The sequence below is a fragment of the Otolemur garnettii genome, unplaced genomic scaffold (assembly GCF_000181295.1).
Source record: "Otolemur garnettii isolate 467f Iridium unplaced genomic scaffold, OtoGar3 scaffold00018, whole genome shotgun sequence".
Lineage (NCBI taxonomy): Eukaryota > Metazoa > Chordata > Mammalia > Primates > Galagidae > Otolemur > Otolemur garnettii.
In genome coordinates this window covers 16,993,507-17,013,596 of record NW_003852413.1, presented here as the reverse complement: position 1 = coordinate 17,013,596, position 20,090 = coordinate 16,993,507, and the positions used below count along the sequence as shown (strand labels likewise).

Below are 20,090 nucleotides of genomic sequence, written 5' to 3'. Positions count from 1 at the left end.
GAGCCACTGATTGCATTTTTTAGATAAAGTCCCTCTTATAGTTGTGTCCCACCCCCCAAGAGGTGTGCCATACACTGTGAACTCCCCCTCGCCCTCCCTCCTCCCCTCTCTCCACTTGCTCATTCCCCTACCCACCTCTTGTATTAGCTCATCTACTGCCTTCATATTAGCATTGAGTATATTTGGGTTCTTGCTTCTCCTTTCTTATGATGCTTTACTAAGAAGAATGTGTTCCCCCTCCATCCAGGTTAGTAAAAAAGATAGAACATTTCCATCTTTTGGGGGGGCTGAATAATACTCTATGATATACATATACCACAGCTTGTTAATCCATTCCTAGGTTGGTGAGCATTTAATCTATTTCCACATTTTGGTGATTGTAAATTGAGCTACGATAAGCAGTCTAGTGCAAATTTTAATTCCACCTGCTGGATTCAGAACTCCACTCTTAGGACAAGCTGAGGGACTCTGGCACCCCATGGGAAGTGGAGTCCAGGGGCATTGTGAGACCTGCCCCTGAAGGATTCTTGTGAGCTTTAAGATCCCATCGCAGCAGGGTCTGAATGCTGAAGAAGTAATCAGGCAATCAACAAAGGCAACTAAGTTAGGAATAAGGACCATAGAGGTTGTAAGCTGTGCTCTCTTTCTCCTAAAAAAAGCCACAGTGCCACCTGGTACCCCAGTGATATATTGCAATATGTTGTCATTAAGAGCAAGGACTTCTGTTTTAATTGTTTTTAGAAATAAGGCCTTGCTTGTTCTGTTCCCTAGGCTGAGATGCAGTGGCACAATCATAGCTTACTGTAACCTCAAATTCCTGGGTTCAAGTGATTCTCCTACCTCAGCCTTCCAAGTAGCTGGGGACTACAGGCACATGCCAACATGCCCAGCTAATTAAAAAAAAAATTCTTTTTTTTAGAGATGGGTTCTCAATATGTTGTCCAGGCTGGCCTCAAGGCTCCACATGCCTCGGTCTCCACCTGCCTCAGACTCCTAAAGTGCTGGGATTACAAGCATGAGCCTCCATATCTGGCTCCTGTCATTTATTTTGACTTTGCTATGGCATTTATGTTGCCATGAAAAAATTTATTTATCTGTTTTCTTTGTGATTTTCAGCACCCAATAGCATTAATTATTTTTTCTGAAATGGATTTAAATCTTTAAAAGATCATTTTTGGCTGTCCATGGAAATGAACTATAGAGGGATGATAGAGTTAGCATGGGAGCAGAGAAAGAATTGGGGATTTTGACTCAGGAAATGGCCAAATTTCAGCTTCCTCCCTTGTCAGTCATATGAATCTGGTCATCAGATTGCTTCACCACTCTAAGTTAACTTTTTAAACTGTAGCGTAGAGCGATAATAACACTGAACATTTATAGTGCTCTTAGTATGTTCCAGATTCTCTTCCAAACACTTAACGTGTATTATCTCATTTAATCTTTGCCATAGTGATAGAGTGAGAAAAGAGGGTCATGGAGAGGTTAAGCTTCTTGCCCAAGTCAAACATTTTCAGTGGCAGAGTTAGAATTTCAACACTATCAGTCTAATTCCTGCTTTCAAGACATGCACTTAATCCCAAGGAGCTAGTGGATGTAAACATTCTTTGGAGACTGGGATGTTCTGTGTGTGTGTGTTGTGTACTAACATGGCAGCTGGGGAACAAGTGGAAGATGGTGAAAGGTGGATGTTGGTGATACTTGGGTTTGCTTCCTCGCTGTGTGACACTGTGAATAGGTCAGTGCTTATTTCTAAGCCTCAGTCTCTCTTTTGTTTTGTTTTGTTTTTCTCTTTTTCTGTCTTTCTTTTCCCTCCCTCCTCCACTCCTCTCTTCCTTTTGTTCTTCATTACTGAGACATTCCCATACCATAAAATCGGCTCATTTAAAATGAACAATTAGGCCAGGTGCAGTGGTTCACACCTATAATCCCAGCACTCTGGGAAGCCAAGGCAGGTGGATCCCTTGAGCTCAGGAATTCAAGACCAGTCTGAGTAAGAGTGAGGCTCTGCCTCTACTAAAAATAGAAAAAATGGTGGGCATTGTGGTGGGCAGCTATAGTCCTAGTTATTTGAGAGGTAGAGGCAAAAGGATTGCTCAAGCCCAAGAATTTGAGGTTGCTGTGAGGTATGGCACTCTACCAAGGCCACCTTTTGAGCCTCTGCCTCAAAATAAATAAATTAATTAATTGGCTTGGTGCCTGTGGCTCAAGCAGCTAATGCGCCAGCCACGTACACCTGAGCTGGTGGGTTCAAATCCAGCCCAGGCCCGCCAAACAACAGTGACGACTGCAACCAAAACAAAAAAAGCCAGGCGTTGTGGCGGGCACCTGTAGTCCCAGCTACTTGGGAGGTGGAGGCAAGAGACTTACTTGAGCCCAGGAGTTGGAGGTTGCTGTGAGCTGTGATGCCACAGTACTCTACCCAGGGTGACAGCTTGAGGTCTGTCTCCAAAAAAAAAAAAATTAATTAATTGACTGAAAAATAAACAGTTGACTGGATTTAGTTTATCCACAGAGTTGTGCCACAGTCATCAATGTACTTTTTTTTAAATTGCAGGTTAATATGAGGGTACAAACTACTAGGTTACAATATTTGTGTTTGTTAGGTAGATTCCCTCTTGTAGTTGCGTCCTACGCCCAAAAAGTGTGACATATACCCCTACATTGTGCCCGTTAAGTGGCAGCACAATGATCCCCTCCCCTCTTCTCCTCTCCTGCCTCCTTGTTCCTCCAACCCCCAACTTGAATTGAACTGAGTTTTTGTCTTATGTGGGTGTATATTAGATCCTCTGTTGGCTTCATATTAGAATTGAGCACATTGGATATTTGGTTTTCCATTATTGTGATACTTTACTAAAGAGAATGTGTTTCACCTCCATCCAGGTTCATAGAGAAGATGTAAAGTTTCCATCTTTCGATGGCTGAATAGTATGCCATGGTATACATATACTGCAGTTTGTTAATCTAGTCCTAGGTTGATGGGCATTTAGGTTGTTTCTCCATCTTGGTAATTATAAATTGAGCTGCAATAAACAATCTAGTGCAAATGTCTTTATGACAGAATGATTTTTTTTTCTTCTGGGTAGATGCCTAGTAGTGGGATTGTGGGGGCAAATGGGAAGTCTAATTTGAGTTCTTTGAAGACTCTCCATACTTCTTTCCTAAGAAGCTGTATTAGTTTGCACTCCCACCAACAGTGTAAAAGTGTCCCCCTTTCTCCACATTCATGCCAGCACCTGCAACTTTGGGACTTTTGTGATGTGGGCTATTCTCACTGGGATTAGGTGGTATCTCAGGGTGGTTTTGATTTGCCTTTCTCTGATGATTAGTGACAAAGCATTTTTTCATATGTTTGTTAACATATTTTTCCATATGTTTGACATTCATCTGTCTTCCTCAGAGGAGGTTCTGTTCATGTTTCTTGCCTGCTGATAGATGGGATTTTTAGCTCTTTTTTTGTTGATTAATTTGAGTTCTCTGTAGATCCTAGTTATCAAGCCTTTGTCAGATTCATAACATGCAAATAACTTTTCCCATTCTGAAGATTGTCTAGTTGCTTTAATTGTTGTGTCCTTAGCTGTGCTCAGTCTACTTTTAGAACACTTTCATCACCCCAAAAAGCACCATTCCCTTTAGCAGTCACTGCCCATTCCTGTCACCCCAACTCTAGCCCTGGGCAACCACTCCTTCTTCTTTTTTTATAATTATATATATATTTTTTTCTTTTTTTTACTTTTTTGAGGCAGAGTCTCACTATGTTGCCCTCTGTAGAGTGCTGTGTTTTCACAGCTCACAGCAACCTCAAACTCTTGGGCTTAAGCAATTCTGTTGCCTCAGCCTCCTGAGTAGCTGGGACTGTAGGCACCTGCCACAACACCCAGCTATTTTTTGGTTGTAGTTGTTATTGTTGTTTGGCAGGCCTGGGCTGGGCTCGAACCCGCCAGCTCTGGTGTATGTGGCTAATGCCCTAGCCGCTTGAGCTATAGGCGCCGAGCCTGCTCATTCTTCTGTTTCTACACATTTAAGCCTCTTTTCTTACTCTGTAAAGTTGGTGTGCTAGAGGTTGGGGGGGGCATTTCTCCAATGTCTTCCACAGAGGGGTTCTGTTCAGCAAGATTGGTGAAATGAAAAAAGACTGAGGAAGCTAAAGAGTTAAATTACTCTGTCCAAAAAAATAGAGACTGAGATAGAGTGTGAGAGTGAGAGGTGTGAGAGTGATTTGGGAAGATTCTAGAAGGCGGAAAGGATGAAACCAGCTGAGCTGAGGGGCAGGGGTAAGACAAGACAAAAGGCCAGAGAAGAACGTTGTGCAGAAGACTCATGCTATGTAACAGAGGTAGAGATGGAGGTTGCAGTGTGTCTGTCATGTGGTATAAACACCTCCACTGCTCCTCATAAAATCTTCAGAAAAGTATACAGTACTCAGCCTGCCAGGCAGAATTGGATTTGTTTTGGGGGATGGAACAGAGGACTGAGTCCTGCCTCCAGGTGGCCGTGGGGATAGAACAGCGGCACTTCAGTGTCCCTCACTCCTACTCAGTGAGGACCGTGTGATGTAACACGGGAGAAAAGGCTCACGACTCAGTGTGAGCACTTGGTCAGTGTCTAAGCCACATCACTCATCCAGCGCCAGCCAGGAAAGCCCCTGTGATGGCTTCGTGTCCTGCCTTCCCTTCCAGAACCCAACGTCTTTCTCATCTTCAGTCAAGGACTGCAGGGCTGTTTGGAGGCCCAGGGTGGGCAGGTCAGAGTCACCCCAGCCTGCAATGCCAGTCTCCCTGCCCAGCGCTGGAAGTGGGTCTCCCGAAACCGGCTCTTCAACCTGGGCAGCATGCAGTGCCTGGGCACAGGCTGGCCGGGCACCAACACCACGGCCTCCCTGGGCATGTACGAGTGTGACCGGGAGGCACTGAATCTTCGCTGGCACTGCCGCACACTGGGTGACCAGTTGTCCCTGCTCCTGGGGGGCCGCACCAGCAACATATCTAAGCCTGGCACTCTTGAGCGGGGTGACCAGACCCGTGGTGGCCAGTGGCGCATCTATGGCAGTGAGGAGGATCTCTGTGCCCGGCCTTACTATGGTGAGTGGCTGCTTGCAGGCAAGGGGATGGGATCCCTTGTAATCATATCTTTAATTATAACAAGAAGCATTTTCCAATAATTTAGAAATTTTACTTCAAAATATTTAATTTACTTTAAAATTTTCAAAATTAATATACACTTCTACAGACTTCAAATAGTACAAAAGTATATAACATAACATGAAATGAAAAAAGCCCACTGACCAGGGGAGACCCCATGGCACCTCCCCTCCCCCCACAGGTGTCTTAGTCCCAGTTTTGCAGATGGTGAATGGGGATGGAGTCTCCCAGGGAGGGGCCTCTTATAGTGGGCAGCTCCAGCCTGGGGGATCCTTCCTGGAAGCCACCCTGAATTCCAAGATGGAACTTTGGAGGGAGGCATGGAGCCTCTGGGAGGGGGAACTGAGCAGGGATTCAGGCTCAGCCCTCTGAGGGTGACTGGGAGTCCCCTCACCCAGCTGGACTGTGGGGTGGTAGTGGGGAGCCCCTGCTCAGTCAGCCCTGTGAGAAGAGCAAGGACATCTCCCAGGCTCCTGGCCTGACGTAACAGCAGAGGGGCCCTAAAGCCTCTGTCTGGCGCGGGTGCCTTCTTCCATGTTTTGCTGACCCCTGTCCTCCCCACCCCCCCGGGTCCCTGGGTGATATAGGGGATTTTCCTCTAGGATTGAGGGGGGTGGTGGCAGCCTCTGGGCTCCAGATTCCAAGGACCTGACTCTCATTGCTGCAGAGGTCTACACCATCCAGGGGAATTCCCACGGGAAGCCGTGCACCATCCCTTTCAAATATGACAACCAGTGGTTCCACGGCTGCACCAGCACGGGCCGCGAGGATGGGCACCTGTGGTGTGCCACCACTCAGGACTATGGCAAAGACGAGCGCTGGGGCTTCTGCCCCATCAAGAGTGAGAGCAGCGGGGGTTGGGGATGCTCCTTGAGGGAGGCTGGGGGTGTGGGTCCCCCTCCTTCCTGGGCAGCCAGTGGGGTGTGTGTGTGTGTGTGTGTGTGTGTGTGTGTCCCTGTATTCCCGAGGGACCCCTGTGAGAGTATGAAAGAGTGGGCTGGGGAGGGACCATTGTCGGGCTGTCGCGGTGGCAGGTAATGACTGCGAGACCTTCTGGGACAAAGACCAGCTGACTGACAGCTGCTACCAGTTTAACTTCCAGTCCACGCTGTCATGGAGAGAGGCCTGGGCCAGCTGCGAGCAGCAGGGGGCGGATCTGCTGAGCATCACAGAGATCCACGAGCAGACCTACATCAATGGTGGGCTGGCGGGGCGGGGTAGGGGGGCCTCACCCTCCCTGGGGGCAGGGGGAGTCTCAAAAACCCAAGACCTGCTCCCACAAGTGGAGGGCCCTGGGCCCTTTCTCCCTGGGGTGGGGTGGGACTTAAGCTGTCGCTGAGGCTGGGCTGCAGAGAGAGCCAGAGGGCAGCACCTGGGCCTGCCCTGCTCAGCACCCCCCCTGCTTCAGGGCTCCTCACTGGGTACAGCTCCACCCTGTGGATTGGCCTTAATGACTTGGACACCAGTGGAGGTTGGCAGTGGTCAGACAACTCACCCCTCAAGTACCTCAACTGGGAGAGTGGTGAGGCTCCAGGCTGGGTGCAGGGTGGTGGAGGGACCCCCCCACTTTCCCCCCTTTTACTCCCTTCCTGTGTCCTATTCCGGGCGGGCAAGGGGGTGTAGGAAGCACAGATTTCCACCCCCTCCTGGCCTGGGCCCCACTCGCCCACACAGTGCAGCTCTGCCCCTGGCCAGTGGACTAAATTCCAACCTCCACTCTCCCCTGCAGCCACCAGGTGGGCAGCGGGCACCAGCACAGCTGGCAACCTGGCCAGGGAGGTGGGGGGTGATTGCTGGGCAGATGGTTCAGGACCATGTGGGCCCAGGTTAGACTGTGGTGAGGACCCTGTGGTGGAGCCGACCGAGGGCTGGGCTTCTGCAGCTGGCTCAGGCTTCCCAGGGAGGTTCTGAGGAAGGCTCCAGGGGTCATGAGGTAAGCTTCTTTCCTGGGGCGCTGGCGCTCTGCCCTGCCCACAGATCAGCCGGACAACCCCAGTGAGGAGAACTGTGGAGTGATCCGCACTGAGTCCTCTGGCGGTTGGCAGAACCGTGACTGCAGCATTGCGCTGCCGTACGTGTGCAAGAAGAAGCCCAATGCCACTGCTGAGCCTGCCCCTCCAGGTGAGCTGGGGGCCAGGCCACAGGGTGGGAGTGGGGCCCATCAGGGTCACAGCCACCTGCCCATCCTTGTGCTACCTCCAAGCACAAGGTGACCCTGACCCTTCTCTTCTTATTTGTTTACTAAAGTCTGAACAAATTGGAATGTGCCATTAATTTATTCAAGAAACATTTGTTGAGTTCTGTGTTAAAATGTTGAGAATACTCACTGTGCCCTGACAGAGACCACAGTCTGCTAGAGGTGACAGACATGTCAACACACAATTAGAATATCCTGGGTCATGGACTATTGTAGAAATGTGGATAATAAGTGTTAGAGGGGCCTATCCAGTTGAGTCTAAGTTTAAAAGGAAAAAAGAGGGACTGGGAATGGTGGCTTACCCCTGTAATCCTAGCACTCAGGGAGGCTGAGGCGGATGGATTGCCTGAGCTCACAGGTTCAAGACCAGCCTGAGTCAGAGTGAGACCCGTCTCTAAAAATAGCCAGGCGTTGTGGTGGGCACCTGTAGTTTCAGCTACTTGGGAGGCTGAGGCAACAGAATTGCTTGAGCTCAAGAGTTTGAGGTTGCTGTGAGCTATGATGCCACCACACTCTACCAAGGGGGACAAAGTAAGACTCTGTCTCACAAAAAAAAAAAAAAAAAGAAAGAAAGAAAAGAAGAAGAAGGCATAAAGAGCTGTGAGGGAAGGGCATTCCCGGCAGAGGGAAACAGCATGAGCAAAGGCATGAGGGCCTTTAACAGCTTTAAAGGAAGCTGAGTACTGCAGTTTGTTTATAGACTCTGAGTACTCAAAGTGTGGTTCAACCCCCAGCAGCACAGCATCTGCTGTGAAGTTCTGATAAATGCACTGTCAGGCCCCACCCCAGGTTAACTGGATCAGAACCTGTGTTTATCCACAGGTGCAGTTTCACATGAAGGTACAGTCTGGAAGCTCTGGCTCAGAGGGTGTGGTGAAGACAGAGTTGTTCAGAAAGGCAGGTTGCAGCCAGTCCCTGAAAGGTCTTGGCTGCTGGACGGAGTTTGGGTGGGGAAGCTGGGCTGTGGGGAGCCTTTGCAGGTGTTTAAGCCAGGGAGTGTCTTGCTCACATTTGTGACTCATAGAGATAGCTCTAGGGGCCTCATGAAGGAGTTGGGGAGATGGGCAGGGCCTGTGCTGTGGGGACTGCCCCTTACTGCTGTGTGGCCCTGGGCAAGCAGCTTAGTCTAGGAGGTGCAGTTTTCTCCTGCAGCTTGAGAATAAACTCACACCCCACCACCCTTGCAGGGTGGTTGTAAGGCTGGAGACCTGGCCTGGCACAGGGGTGCGCCCTTGTGGGTGGGTGTTTATCAGCGGGAGTTGGAGGGGCTACTGCAGTAGTTCGGGAAGCCATGGGATGGTTACAAAGGGAAACGTGCCCAAACCAGGAAGAAATCTACAAACCCAGAAAAAGGAAAGAGCGTATAGGGTCAAACTTCTTCTCCTGACCATTAAAATCTTGCCAGAGATTGATTCAGGACTGTTTGCCATTGCTTTCTCTCCCCACTCCCTTAGGGAGCAGAGGCTTGAAACGCCAGCAGCACCACCTAGGGCACCCCCAGCTCCTGGAGGGTGCAGAGGTGGGGGCACCAATCCAGCATTCCCAGAAGCAGCTTGCTTGCTTTCTTTCTTTCTTTCTTTTTATTTTTTTTTTGAGATAGAGCCTCAAGCTGTCCCCCTGGGTAGCGTGCCGTGGCATCACAGCTCACAGCAACCTCCAACTCCTGGGCTGAAGCGATTCTCCTGCCTCCGCCTCCCAAGTAGCTGGGACTACAGGCACCTGCCACAACGCCTGGCTGTTTTTTTGGTTGCAGCCATCATTGTTGTTTGGCGGGTGCAGACTGGATTCAAACCCACCATCTCAGGTGTATGTGGCTGGTGCCTTAGCCTCTTGAGCCACAGGCGCTGAGCCCAGAAGCAGTTTTCTGAAGGAAGGGCGACCTCCGAAGGACAGAGTGTGGGCATGCCTAGCCCACTTGTGGCCCCCCAAGTCCTCCATTCCCTGGGTCTTCTCCCTGTGACCCCTGTGGAGAGTCCTGCTTCCCCACTTACCCCCACCCTACTGCTTCCCCGCCCACTCCCACCCCCAGTCCTGCTCCAACCTGCAGAGATGTCTATGACTCAATTTCCTCTCCTCACCCCAGCCCGCATCTTTCTGCATGAAGCATATTCTAGGCAGCTAGTTCAGGTGGTTCCACTTTCTGGGTCTCATCACTCACAGCATGTCATTTTGAAGGCAGATGCCATCGTGCCCTGAAGGCACCCACATTTCCTGAGCTGCTTTTCTGGTCCGAACTGTCACTAAAATCCAGTTCTATCTCTCCCGTGTTAGCCTTGAGCTTAGTTCATTGGCCAGGAAGACATGATTGACAAGTCCTGGAGCCAAGGAGTGCTCCTTCTCAGACCCAGCCCTGCCCACTTTGCCAGGCATCTCAGCCAAGGTATGGCTGGACTCTGGAGTGGCCTGCTGAGATGGAGCAGATCCTGGAATCCCAGGCTGGGCACTTGCTTTGAGTGGGCACATGCTTTCCTGCCCAACCAGGCAGAATCCTGCCTGAGCCTGACATTGTGGGTGGTTTGGTGAAGTCCTGTTTTCTCTTGCCAAAACCAAAGTGAAGGCTTGTTTGCTTCAGCTGCCCTCGACCCTAATCCCCAGAGGGTGAATCTGAAATGCTGGGAAGTGGGGACAAGGGAGGGCCTGTGACTGGGCTGTTTCTCAGTTCAGGGGGGTTGAGAGAAAATATGGGGATGGGAAGGAGCAAGAGGAGGAGGAAATAAGCCGATCTGTAGTGACTTTGTGGGCCCCTGATGTTCCTGGTCACCCACTCATCACAGCCTCAGGATGCCTGGTGGGCCTGACTGGGCCACCTTAGTGGCTCAAGACCCCATTTCGCCACTCCCTTCATCCAGGACTGCCCAGTCCAGCACACAGTGGACACTCAATAAATGTTATTTGAGAGAATAACAGTGGTTCCATTTACCTGCCAAGATGGCCACAAGCTAAGTTTGGATCTCAGAGGGGGGCTGTTGTTTGCCAGCCTTCACTCCATTTTTAGAGGAGGAAACTGAGGCTCATGGGGCTGGTTTATTCTTACTCCCCACTCATCTTTTTCTGAGAGCTGCAGCCAGAGGGGCTGTCCTGTCCAGGTGGAATCTGCCACCGTCCTCTGGGTCTCTGTCCTGTGCCCACAGCAGCTCTGAAAGGTTTTGTGTTTTCAGCATCTCCAAGATCTGTCCTAGTGGGGAGGGATAACATGGAGTCCCTGCCTGTGTGGACACCCTGTGGGTTGGGTCTCTGAGCAGTGGCCTTGTGGGTCTCTCCAGACAGGTGGGCCAACGTGAAGGTGGAATGTGAGCCAAGCTGGCAGCCCTTCCAGGGCCACTGCTACCGCCTGCAGGCTGAGAAGCGCAGCTGGCAGGAGTCCAAGAAGGCGTGTCTGCGGGGCGGTGGCGATCTGCTCAGCATCCACAGCATGGCTGAGCTGGAATTCATCACCAAGCAGATCAAGCAAGGTGAGGAGGGGCCCACCCATGAGTCCTCTCCACCGCCCACCCGGTCCTGCCCGCAAGCTTTCCTCCTCTGCTGGTGGTGGAGACTGACCTCTCGGTGTCTTCTCTGCCCTCTTCTCCTGCTGCATCCCCAGAGGTGGAGGAACTTTGGATCGGCCTCAATGATTTGAAACTGCAGATGAATTTCGAGTGGTCTGACGGGAGCCTTGTGAGCTTTACCCACTGGCACCCCTTTGAGCCCAACAACTTCCGGGATAGTCTGGAGGACTGTGTCACCATCTGGGGGCCGGTGAGACCCCCTCTCTCTGCCATAGGGTCACACAGAATATACCCCCACACCCTCCTGGTGCTACCCCAGCTGAAGGACAGCCTAATATTAGCTCTTGCCTAGAATTACCCATGCCTCCCCCTATCCTCTCAGCAGTCCTTCCTTCCACATGGAGAGTGCACCGGGGTCTGAATCCTCCCTCTACCCCCAACTAGCTGAATCACCTTGGGCAAGTTACTAGAGGGTCACTGAGAGGCTTAAAGGAATTAATTCTAGTGAAGACAGGCATTTTGCCTGGCTCATTCTTGGTCCCCTGCCAGCTGCCTTTCCCTGCCAGCAGGTGGCGTCAGAACCACATTATGTGCAGATGCTCCAGGAGCAGGGCTGTTGTCTGCCAGCCTTCACTCCCCAACCCTACCCAGCCCAAGAACCTATCTTAAAACATTATGGGGTTATGACAATTTGCTGTGGTTTTTGGCTTAGACATGGTGTGGATAGGTGAGGTAATTGATACAGGGCTTCAAGCAGAGATAAGAGATCCTTTAAAAAGGGTTAAAACCAAGGAACAGACTCCCCTTCCCAGGGACAGACAGGACGGTCTGCTGTCAGATACCATAGACAGCACCAAGGATGACAATAGCAGGGCCATTTGCTGTAGGGGATGCTATTTAAGAATTTTAAAGCATTTATTGAGTGTCTACTATATGCCAAGGCATTTCTCTGGGTGTGGGATATACAAACAGACATGCTGCCCCCAGGATGGAGCTTAAAGGCAGACAACTGCTAGCCAGGAGAGCTTAGATGATTAGCAGGATCTGAGGTCTGAATTCCTCTTCAGCTTCATCACCGGTGTCTGCTCACCCTGGCTCTGCAGGCGCTAGCTTGACATCTTAGAATCCCAGCTGTCTCTCCCGCCATAGGTTACTCAAACAATCTTAGCCAATTTGTTTGTAAAATGAACTATAAATAATTTAAAAGAACACCTTTTCCCATTTAGATGGTGCTTGTTATAGTTTCAAGGCATTGGCATATCAACTATTTGTGCTCTCATCCACCCTGTGGGTCTTATGGAACCAGTCCTGCTCTCCCCACTGTGCAGCCTTGGACAGAGGTGTCAGGCCTATTGCTCAGAATCACACAGCAAGTCAGAGGCAGAGCCAAGTCTGGAAACCAGGTTCCAAGAAGGACTTGGGAGATTTGGGGGAATTGGTGATAAGCATCTTCCCTTACCCTGTGTCCCTAGGAAGGTCGCTGGAATGACAGTCCCTGTAACCAGTCCTTGCCATCCATCTGCAAGAAGGCAGGCCAGCTGAGCCAGGGGGCTGCTGAGGAGGATCATGGCTGCCGCAAGGTGAGGGTGTTTCTGGAGCTATCCTGAGCAGATGGAATCCTGCAGCCTCGCATGGCATTGGCCCCCTGCACCTCCTCACAGCTGTCCATACTGCTTGCTTCCTGAAGAAGTGATATTGGGTAGAGCAGGCTGGGTGGGGCTGTTGGGAGGAAGCCCTGAACCCACTCTGTAGGGAGCCACCTCCCAGGGCAGCAAAGAACAGGGGATCTGGCCCAGTCATGGCTGTGGAGGTTGTTGGGTGAGGTCTGGCCTCTACACGCCCAGCCCTACTTCCTGCTCCACTGTCTGATCCACTCTGCGCACTGCCCTATCTGCCACAGAGGGGTGAGGCCACTCGCTCTCCCTCCTGTGTTCTTTGCCCCACTGGGCTTCCAGAAAATGTTCAGGGAAGGAGGGGGTTAAGGAGTGAAAGGTAAGTGAGTGGGGGTTGAGTATAGGCTGAGGGCTGGGGCAGTGATGATGATGGACTCACTCCCCTCTTCTGGCCCCACAGCTGAGCAGGGTGTGAGGTGTGGAGGGGTATGGGACAGGTGCTTAGTGAGGACACTTTGTGGCCTTTTGGCACCCCTCCCTTACTGTCACGATGGCTCCTCGCTCTGTTTACCATTGGATTAAGCCCCTTAGCACACCCCAAGCCCACCCACAGAGGAGGAGCGCATGATCCAGTGGGGGAGGAGGGAGAGCAGGCCCAAGCCCAGCTGCAAGTCCAGGGACCAGCGTGGTCAGGCATGGCCCGGGGTGCTGTCCTGCTTGGGTGAGGTGGAGGAAGGGAGATGGAGAGGAAGTCCAACTGCCCTGGCACCAGAACCAGCCTAGAATGTGTGTGGGGTACTGAGTGGCCATGATTAACATCCTGAGATCACCAGGGATTTAGTACAGGCTCTGCTGGGCAGATGCCCCCTGCCAAGTCACTTCTCTCCTGCCCGCCACCCAGGATGACATTGTGACTGCCACTGTCTCCTCTGAGGTCCTCCTCTTAACCCCAAGCCAGGAATATCCCCTGAGATTTGAGCTTTTCCAGGCCCCCAAGGACTACCCGATCCCTTCTCCATCCTGGCAACTGTCCCCAGCTTTTCAGCTCTGCTTTCCCAGCCAGCTGGCAATCTCCCCACTGTCTCTTGGCTTAAATGCCCAAGAGAGGTGTCTGATGGGCCATTCATCTTCCTGAACCAGGCCATGGGCTGGTTGCCAACTGCCTCTTGATGGGCCATGCTGGGCCGTGCTTCCAATCCCAGGCCCACAGTTGTGGTTGATAGTGGGAACAATCATGGGGGAAAGAGACACGGTAAAAAACGCAGCACAGGAACTGCCATCTCTGGGGTCAAACTAGATTCCTCTGCCCTGCACACATTCAGTGATGCACCTGCAGGCACTCCCACCCCAGGATTTGTGGGTGAGGGTGGAGGGTCATCTGCTCCCCCACACCCCTCTTCTGCCCTCTTTTTTGAGCCAGGGTTGGACATGGCACAGCCCATCCTGCTACTGGCTTGGGGAGGACCAAGTGACCTACAGTGAGGCCCGGCGCCTGTGCACCGACCATGGCTCTCAGCTGGTCACTATCACCAACAGGTACAGGAGGAGGTGGATGACCTCACCAGCCCTTTCCTGTGCCTAGGCCTAATGTAGCCCTTTCACAAGATGGCGTAGCATCGTGCCATCATGCCCAGAAGGACCTAGAGTCCTTTAAGCCTGGGTGGCCTCCAGGTCCTTTTAAACATCTTATCACAAGAATGACTCTTCACTTGTTACATGACCCCAGTGTGGGACAGGGCCTGGACGGGGCCCAGGGCCAGCAGAGGTGTGGGCTGGATGCCTGAGAAAGACAGCACTTGACTCTCGTCTCTGACTCTCTACTTTCTTCTCAGCTAGGTGGCTCCATGAGGCAGCTGCAGGGCCCCAGGGGTCCTGGGCAAGGGCAGCACCCAAGCTTCCAGGGCAGGATGTCTGGCCAGGGCTCAGGGAATGGGGGCTTGTTGACCTCCCTGCCTTGACCAGCCTGTCTCCTAAAGGTTTGAGCAGGCCTTTGTCAGCAGCCTCATCTACAGCTGGGAGGGTGAGCACTTCTGGACGGCCCTGCAGGACCTCAATGGCACCGGGTCCTTCCGCTGGCTCAGTGGGGACGAGGTCACGTACACCCACTGGAACCGGGACCAGCCTGGTGAGCCCCTCTTCACCACACTCAGTCCCTTCTCCGACTCACCCTGGTGAGGCTGGATGGCCAAGGTGGACCTACCTTGCCAGCACCCAGCCCCACACCATCCCAGTAAATGAGTCATTTGTACAGTGTGGTACAGGGGTTAGGAGCAAAAGCTCTGGAGCCAGACTGCCTGGTTCAGATCCTGTCTCTGCTCAGAACTCTGCATCCTCTGAGCCTCGGTTTCCTTATCTGTCAAATAGGAACAATGGTGTGTTCCTCCCAAGGTTGAGGAAAGTGCTAATGTGTGTAAAGGGTTAATATATGTGAAGTGTTCAGAATAGTGAGCAAAACAAGCGCTTGCTATTGTTGTCATTACAATTTCAGATTCATTATCTTTTAACCCTTTCAGTACCCTAATGTGGTAGATAATGGGTCAGGTTCAGAGAGATTAAGCAAGTTTTCTGAAATCTCCCAGGAGGTGAACACAGAGCTAGGACTCTGCCCCCAGTTCCTTCTTACACCTGGGCCCCAACCGCAGGGAGCATGTCTCTGCAGAGATGGCCAAGTTGGTTCCCAGGGCAAGGGCCGTGGTGGTAAGGGAGGATCAGATCCTTCTCAGTGTGTGGGTCTCCCTTCTCCCCCCTTCAGGGTATAGCCGTGGGGGCTGTGTGGCTCTGGCCACAGGTAGTGCCATGGGGCTGTGGGAGGTGAAGAACTGCACGTCTTTCCGGGCTCGCTACATCTGCCGGCAAAGCCTGGGCACACCAGTGACGCCAGAGCTACCTGGGCCAGACCCCACGCCCAGCCTCACTGGATCCTGTCCCCAGGGCTGGGCCTCGGACCCCAAACTGCGGCACTGCTATAAGGTAGGGCAGTCTATTGGCCTGGAGGAGGGCAGGGGTGGATAAGAGCAAAGAAGCCGCTCACCTGGGGGTCCCAGTGGCACTGCCCATCATCCACCACACAGCAGATAACAGATTATTTCTGGTGAAACTCATCAGTGGAATGGGAGGCCTGGTGTATAGTAGGTACTCAGTAAACATTCGAGGAATTAAAGGAACCATGGATCATTGATTTTAGAGGTTCCCAGTGTTGCGGCCTGTCTCGCTGTCCTTTAGGATCGCTTGTAGAACTTGCTAAAAGTCAAATCTTCTAGGCTGCCACGATGGAGATCTGGATTTTTAAGGCCTGGTAATCTGTATTTTTGAACTCTGCCAGGTTTGGGAGCCACTGACATAGTTCAAGGTCTTTTATTACATGCAGAAACTAAAGTTTAGGAAGGGGAAGGGACTTGCCCATAGTGAACCATGGCTCTGCTGGGATTAGAGCCTCAACCTGTCCGCTAGTCAGGGAATAGGGCACAGGGGCATTCTCCAGGAGCTGACTGTCAGTTTCCCTCCCCTGGGGCTCACTTTTGGAGGAACAGGATTTCCCTTAGCTTGAGACCCTGTCCTGTGAGGCCCCAGCCCCAACTCCTATGCCATCAAGAAGAAGTCTGGTGCCCCATGAGGGATGAGCCAGTGGGGATAGATTGGACAGCTGGACTCTGCCTCCTAGGGGATGAGCCAGTAGGGACAGCTTGGACAGCTGGACTCTGCTCCTGCAGGTGTTCAGCTCTGACCGGCTGCAGGACAAGAAGAGCTGGATCCAGGCCCAGGGGGCCTGCCAGGAGGTGGGGGCCAAGTTGCTAAGCCTGGCCAGCTATGAGGAGGAGCACTTTGTGGCCGACATGCTCAACAAGATCTTTGGGTACTGACTAAGCCAGGGTAGGGGTGGGGGCGCCTGCATGTGTGTGGGAGCAGGTGTGGCTGGCGGATTCTTGATTTTGCTGGGTGGGGAGTGGGCATAGCAAAAGTGACCCCTGTGAGACTTGGAAAGACCTGTGCTAGATCCGTCCTGTCCCCCCACAAGTACCTATGGTTCCCTGGTATCTTGGGAGAACACACTGATGAGACCCACTCACTCATGACAGACTATGTTGCTCACCAACTTCATGGAGCCAGCAGTACCCTTCTCAGACTCACAGACTGTTATATAAGTCAATCTCCACTCCTTCTCCATTGCCACCTCTTCCATGAGCTGATCCTAGTTGAGCATTTCCCACCTTACACCATTCCATAATAATCCACACTCTTCATTAAACAGTTTTTCCTGAGGGATAAGAAGAGAAAAGTTGCTACTGGTTGCCCATGCAGATCCCTCCAGGAGAGTCCTGTGGGCTCCAAGAATCCTACGGTGTACAGGACCTATAATCCCTTAGCACTGGGGAAAACCAGATGGATCCAGGCTTCCTGAGAGCTTAATCCCACGGTGTCCCCTCCCAGCAAACATCAAGTTACCTTACTTGACTAGTAATTACAATAACACATGTTCATCACTTCTCAGTGTGTACCAGGTACTGTGCTAAACATAGAATCCTCACTTAGTCCTTGTAGCCCTACCAGTATTGTTACCATTGACCCTGGTGGGTTGATGGAGAGGTTTGGTTCCCCAAGGTCACAGAGCTGGCCAACAGGTGAACCAGGACTTAAATCCAGGTTTATTTAAGGTCTCTGCTACATCCCCATGAACTTCCTAAAGAACCTCACTGGACAGGGCATCCTCCACCCAAGAGGAAGCCAAGTGAAGGAAGTCAAGGGTCCACTCTGGGCCCCCTGAACAGGACACTTAGTCTAGCTCTCCCAAGCTCTCCAAAGGTGACCCCAACGTTGTATTGGAGGGTCAGGGTGAAGCCCAGATGGAGAGGCCGCAGGCCTCAGCTACAAGGGGCAGGGGCTACCTCTGGACCCTTGCCCTTTCACTTCCCCTCTCTTCTGTGCCCTTCCCCGGGTTGTGCTGAAGTGAATCAGAGCCTGAGATCCACGAGCAGCACTGGTTCTGGATTGGCTTGAACCGTCGGGATCCTGGAGGGGGTCAGAGTTGGCGCTGGAGTGATGGCCTAGGGGTGAGGAGGCCTGGAGGAGGAAGCCCCGGAGACGGAGATGGAGATGGGTCCGGGGCTGTCCGGGTTGGGGGTTGGGGTATTGGTGGGTGGGGGTTAGCGGAGGCACGCCCTCTGCTCAGAGCGGGCAGGGAAAGGAAAGCTGGTGGGAGAGGGGATGCCCTGCCCAGATTGGGGGTTCGTAGCTCAGGCGAAACCTCTTGACCACATGTTCTGGGCATGGAGCTGGAATGCGCTTTGTGCCTCACATTTCTTATCTCTCCTCCCGCCTCCAGTTCTCCTACCACAATTTTGACCGGAGCCGGCATGACGACGACGATATCCGGAGCTGTGCAGTGCTGGACCTGGCCTCCCTGCAGTGGGTGGCCATGCAATGCGAGACGCAGCTGGACTGGATCTGCAAGATTCCCAGAGGTTGGGTGGGGTGGCGCTGGGGGACTCACGGGAGCGAAGGCGGTGGGACTGGGGATCCAAGGAGAGTCTCCTTTCCCCTGCAGCGTGCTTGTCCTTGTCTCTGTAGGTGCCGAGGTGTGGGAGCCTGATGATAGCCCTCAAGGTGAGGCCCCCAGCCCACCCCACGGCCTGGACAGGGGAGGAGGCATCATCCTCCTGGGGCAGGGCCGTGAGGGCCCGAACGAAATGAAAGAGTGTAGGGTTCCAGCCGAGAGAAAGGGGGCTAAGTTGGTTTGGATGGGGCCCGGCCCGGCAGCCCTGTTTGCCTCCGTGTGGAAGGAATGGCAAGCCCAGGGCCTGTGTGGGGTCTGCCGTGCTCTCAGGCCCGCCTGTCATACACCAGGCTGTGCCGTGGGCATACCGGGCTTGCCTCCGCCTGGGCCTGGCGTGCAGCTGCCTGACCGGTGCTGCAACGCCCCGCGCTGCCCCTGCAGGTGGGCAGGAGTGGCTGCGCTTTCAGGACGCGGAGTACAAGTTCTTCGAGCACCACTCCACGTGGGCGCAGGCGCAGCGCATCTGCACCTGGTTCCAGGCCGAGCTGACGTCTGTGCACAGCCAGACCGAGCTGGACTTCTTAGGGCACAACCTGCAGAAGGTGGGGTCTTTAGGGAGCAAAGGGCTGCAGGCAGGGAGAGGGCAGGCCCGGGATGGGGGCAGGGAGGCTGCCAACCCACACCTGCTCTCCGGGCTTCTGCAGTTCTCGCGGGGCCAAGAGCAGCACTGGTGGATCGGCCTGCATACCTCCGAGATGGACGGGCGCTTCAGGTAGGAACCCTGGAAGCAGCAGGTGTTGGAGGAGCTGGCCATGTACACACAGAACGCAGACCAGCGAGTGAATCCAGCTCTGACCCTTGCTGGCTGTGTGGCCTTGAGCAGTGACTTAACCTTTCTGAGCCTTGGCTTTCTCATCTGAAAACGGGAATTCTGAGCTTGTAGGATTGTTGTGAGAGTCAGAAATAACATGTGAAGTCCTTAGCACGGCATCCAGCACATTAATTAGTCTCTAAGTAGGAGCAGCTGCTCGTTTGTCTGGGGTCATTCAGGATGACATGAGCAGAACATATGATGGTCCAGAGGGGCCACTTTGTAGTCAGCACCTACCTAGCACACATCAGGGTGCTGGAGGGAGGAAGGGCAAGGAGCACCCAGAATCTGAGAATCTGAACACGTCTCTGCTCTTAGGCCTTCTGCACTGAGTTCTCAGGCTGCTTTTCTAGTTAGAGAAATGTGTGCCTGTCCCAGCTAGGGCCTTATCTAGAGGTTCTTGGGTTCCTGGCTGCACTGAACTCAGAACCCTAACTCCTCAACCTGTGACCACTAAGCCCCTAAACTTGGCCCTTGCCTGCCCCCTTTCCTGCAGCCTTCACTATTGCCTATGAGGCAGGCCCAGCCCTGGGTCAGTGCTGGAATCCCCCCTGCTGTGTCCCGTTGCAGGTGGACAGATGGTTCTGTTATAAACTTCATCTCCTGGGCACCAGGCAAACCTCGGCCTATTGGCAAGGACAGGAAGTGCGTGTACATGACGGCCAGCCGAGGTGAGGGCAAGGCAGAGGGTGCAGTCAGATGTGGAGAGGGTTGATATTGGGAACAGTAAGGTGAGCCTGGGCAGTGTCATCAGTCCCTTCTTACTCTTTTTGTTCCCACAACCCAAGACCGTCTAGACAGGCCCAGGAGTGGTGGGCCTGTGTTCATGGCTCAGAAGCCACAGAGCTGGGACACAGGCCCTGAGCCTCTCAGGGCACAAGGCCAAGCCATGCCCTGCCTTGCCCTTCCCTGGGGGTAACCACCCTCCCCTCTACTTTCCACAGAGGACTGGGGGGATCAGAAGTGCCTGACAGCCTTGCCCTACATCTGCAAGCGGAGCAACAGCACCGGAGAGACCCAGCCCCCAGACCTGCCACCTAAAGCCCTGGGGGGCTGCCCCTCTGGCTGGAACCAGTTCCTCAACAAGGTAAGAGGTGGGGAGGGGGCATCCAAGGGAGTCAGGAGAGAGGATAGGAAGACTGAGCCTCAGGAGTCTTGGCTATTTAGCAACAGCAAAGTCATGGCCACTTGCCTATATCCACCATCCTCTCTCTTACTTGGCCTCACTGCCAGGGCCAGACTCCTAGGAACATGACTTAATGTAGCACTTTCTGATCCACAGAAGAGGGGCT

General features: G+C 52.8%; 1 protein-coding gene across 1 annotated transcript in view; it reads left to right on the top strand.

The window, feature by feature from the left end:
- The window catches only part of MRC2 (mannose receptor C type 2), a 57,118-nt gene that overhangs the window by 29,119 nt on the left and 7,909 nt on the right, over positions 1–20,090 (top strand). The window contains exons 2-20 of the mRNA XM_023511201.1: positions 4,677–5,078; positions 5,806–5,979; positions 6,173–6,337; positions 6,547–6,660; positions 7,116–7,259; positions 10,599–10,787; positions 10,919–11,073; positions 12,296–12,403; positions 13,857–13,972; positions 14,413–14,561; positions 15,189–15,406; positions 16,147–16,289; positions 17,382–17,484; positions 17,757–17,895; positions 18,002–18,037; positions 18,369–18,529; positions 18,632–18,699; positions 19,369–19,469; positions 19,743–19,885. Coding sequence (XP_023366969.1) covers positions 4,677–5,078; positions 5,806–5,979; positions 6,173–6,337; positions 6,547–6,660; positions 7,116–7,259; positions 10,599–10,787; positions 10,919–11,073; positions 12,296–12,403; positions 13,857–13,972; positions 14,413–14,561; positions 15,189–15,406; positions 16,147–16,289; positions 17,382–17,484; positions 17,757–17,895; positions 18,002–18,037; positions 18,369–18,529; positions 18,632–18,699; positions 19,369–19,469; positions 19,743–19,885 — 2,828 coding nt within the window. The remainder of the gene's footprint in view (positions 1–4,676; positions 5,079–5,805; positions 5,980–6,172; positions 6,338–6,546; positions 6,661–7,115; positions 7,260–10,598; positions 10,788–10,918; positions 11,074–12,295; positions 12,404–13,856; positions 13,973–14,412; positions 14,562–15,188; positions 15,407–16,146; positions 16,290–17,381; positions 17,485–17,756; positions 17,896–18,001; positions 18,038–18,368; positions 18,530–18,631; positions 18,700–19,368; positions 19,470–19,742; positions 19,886–20,090) is intronic.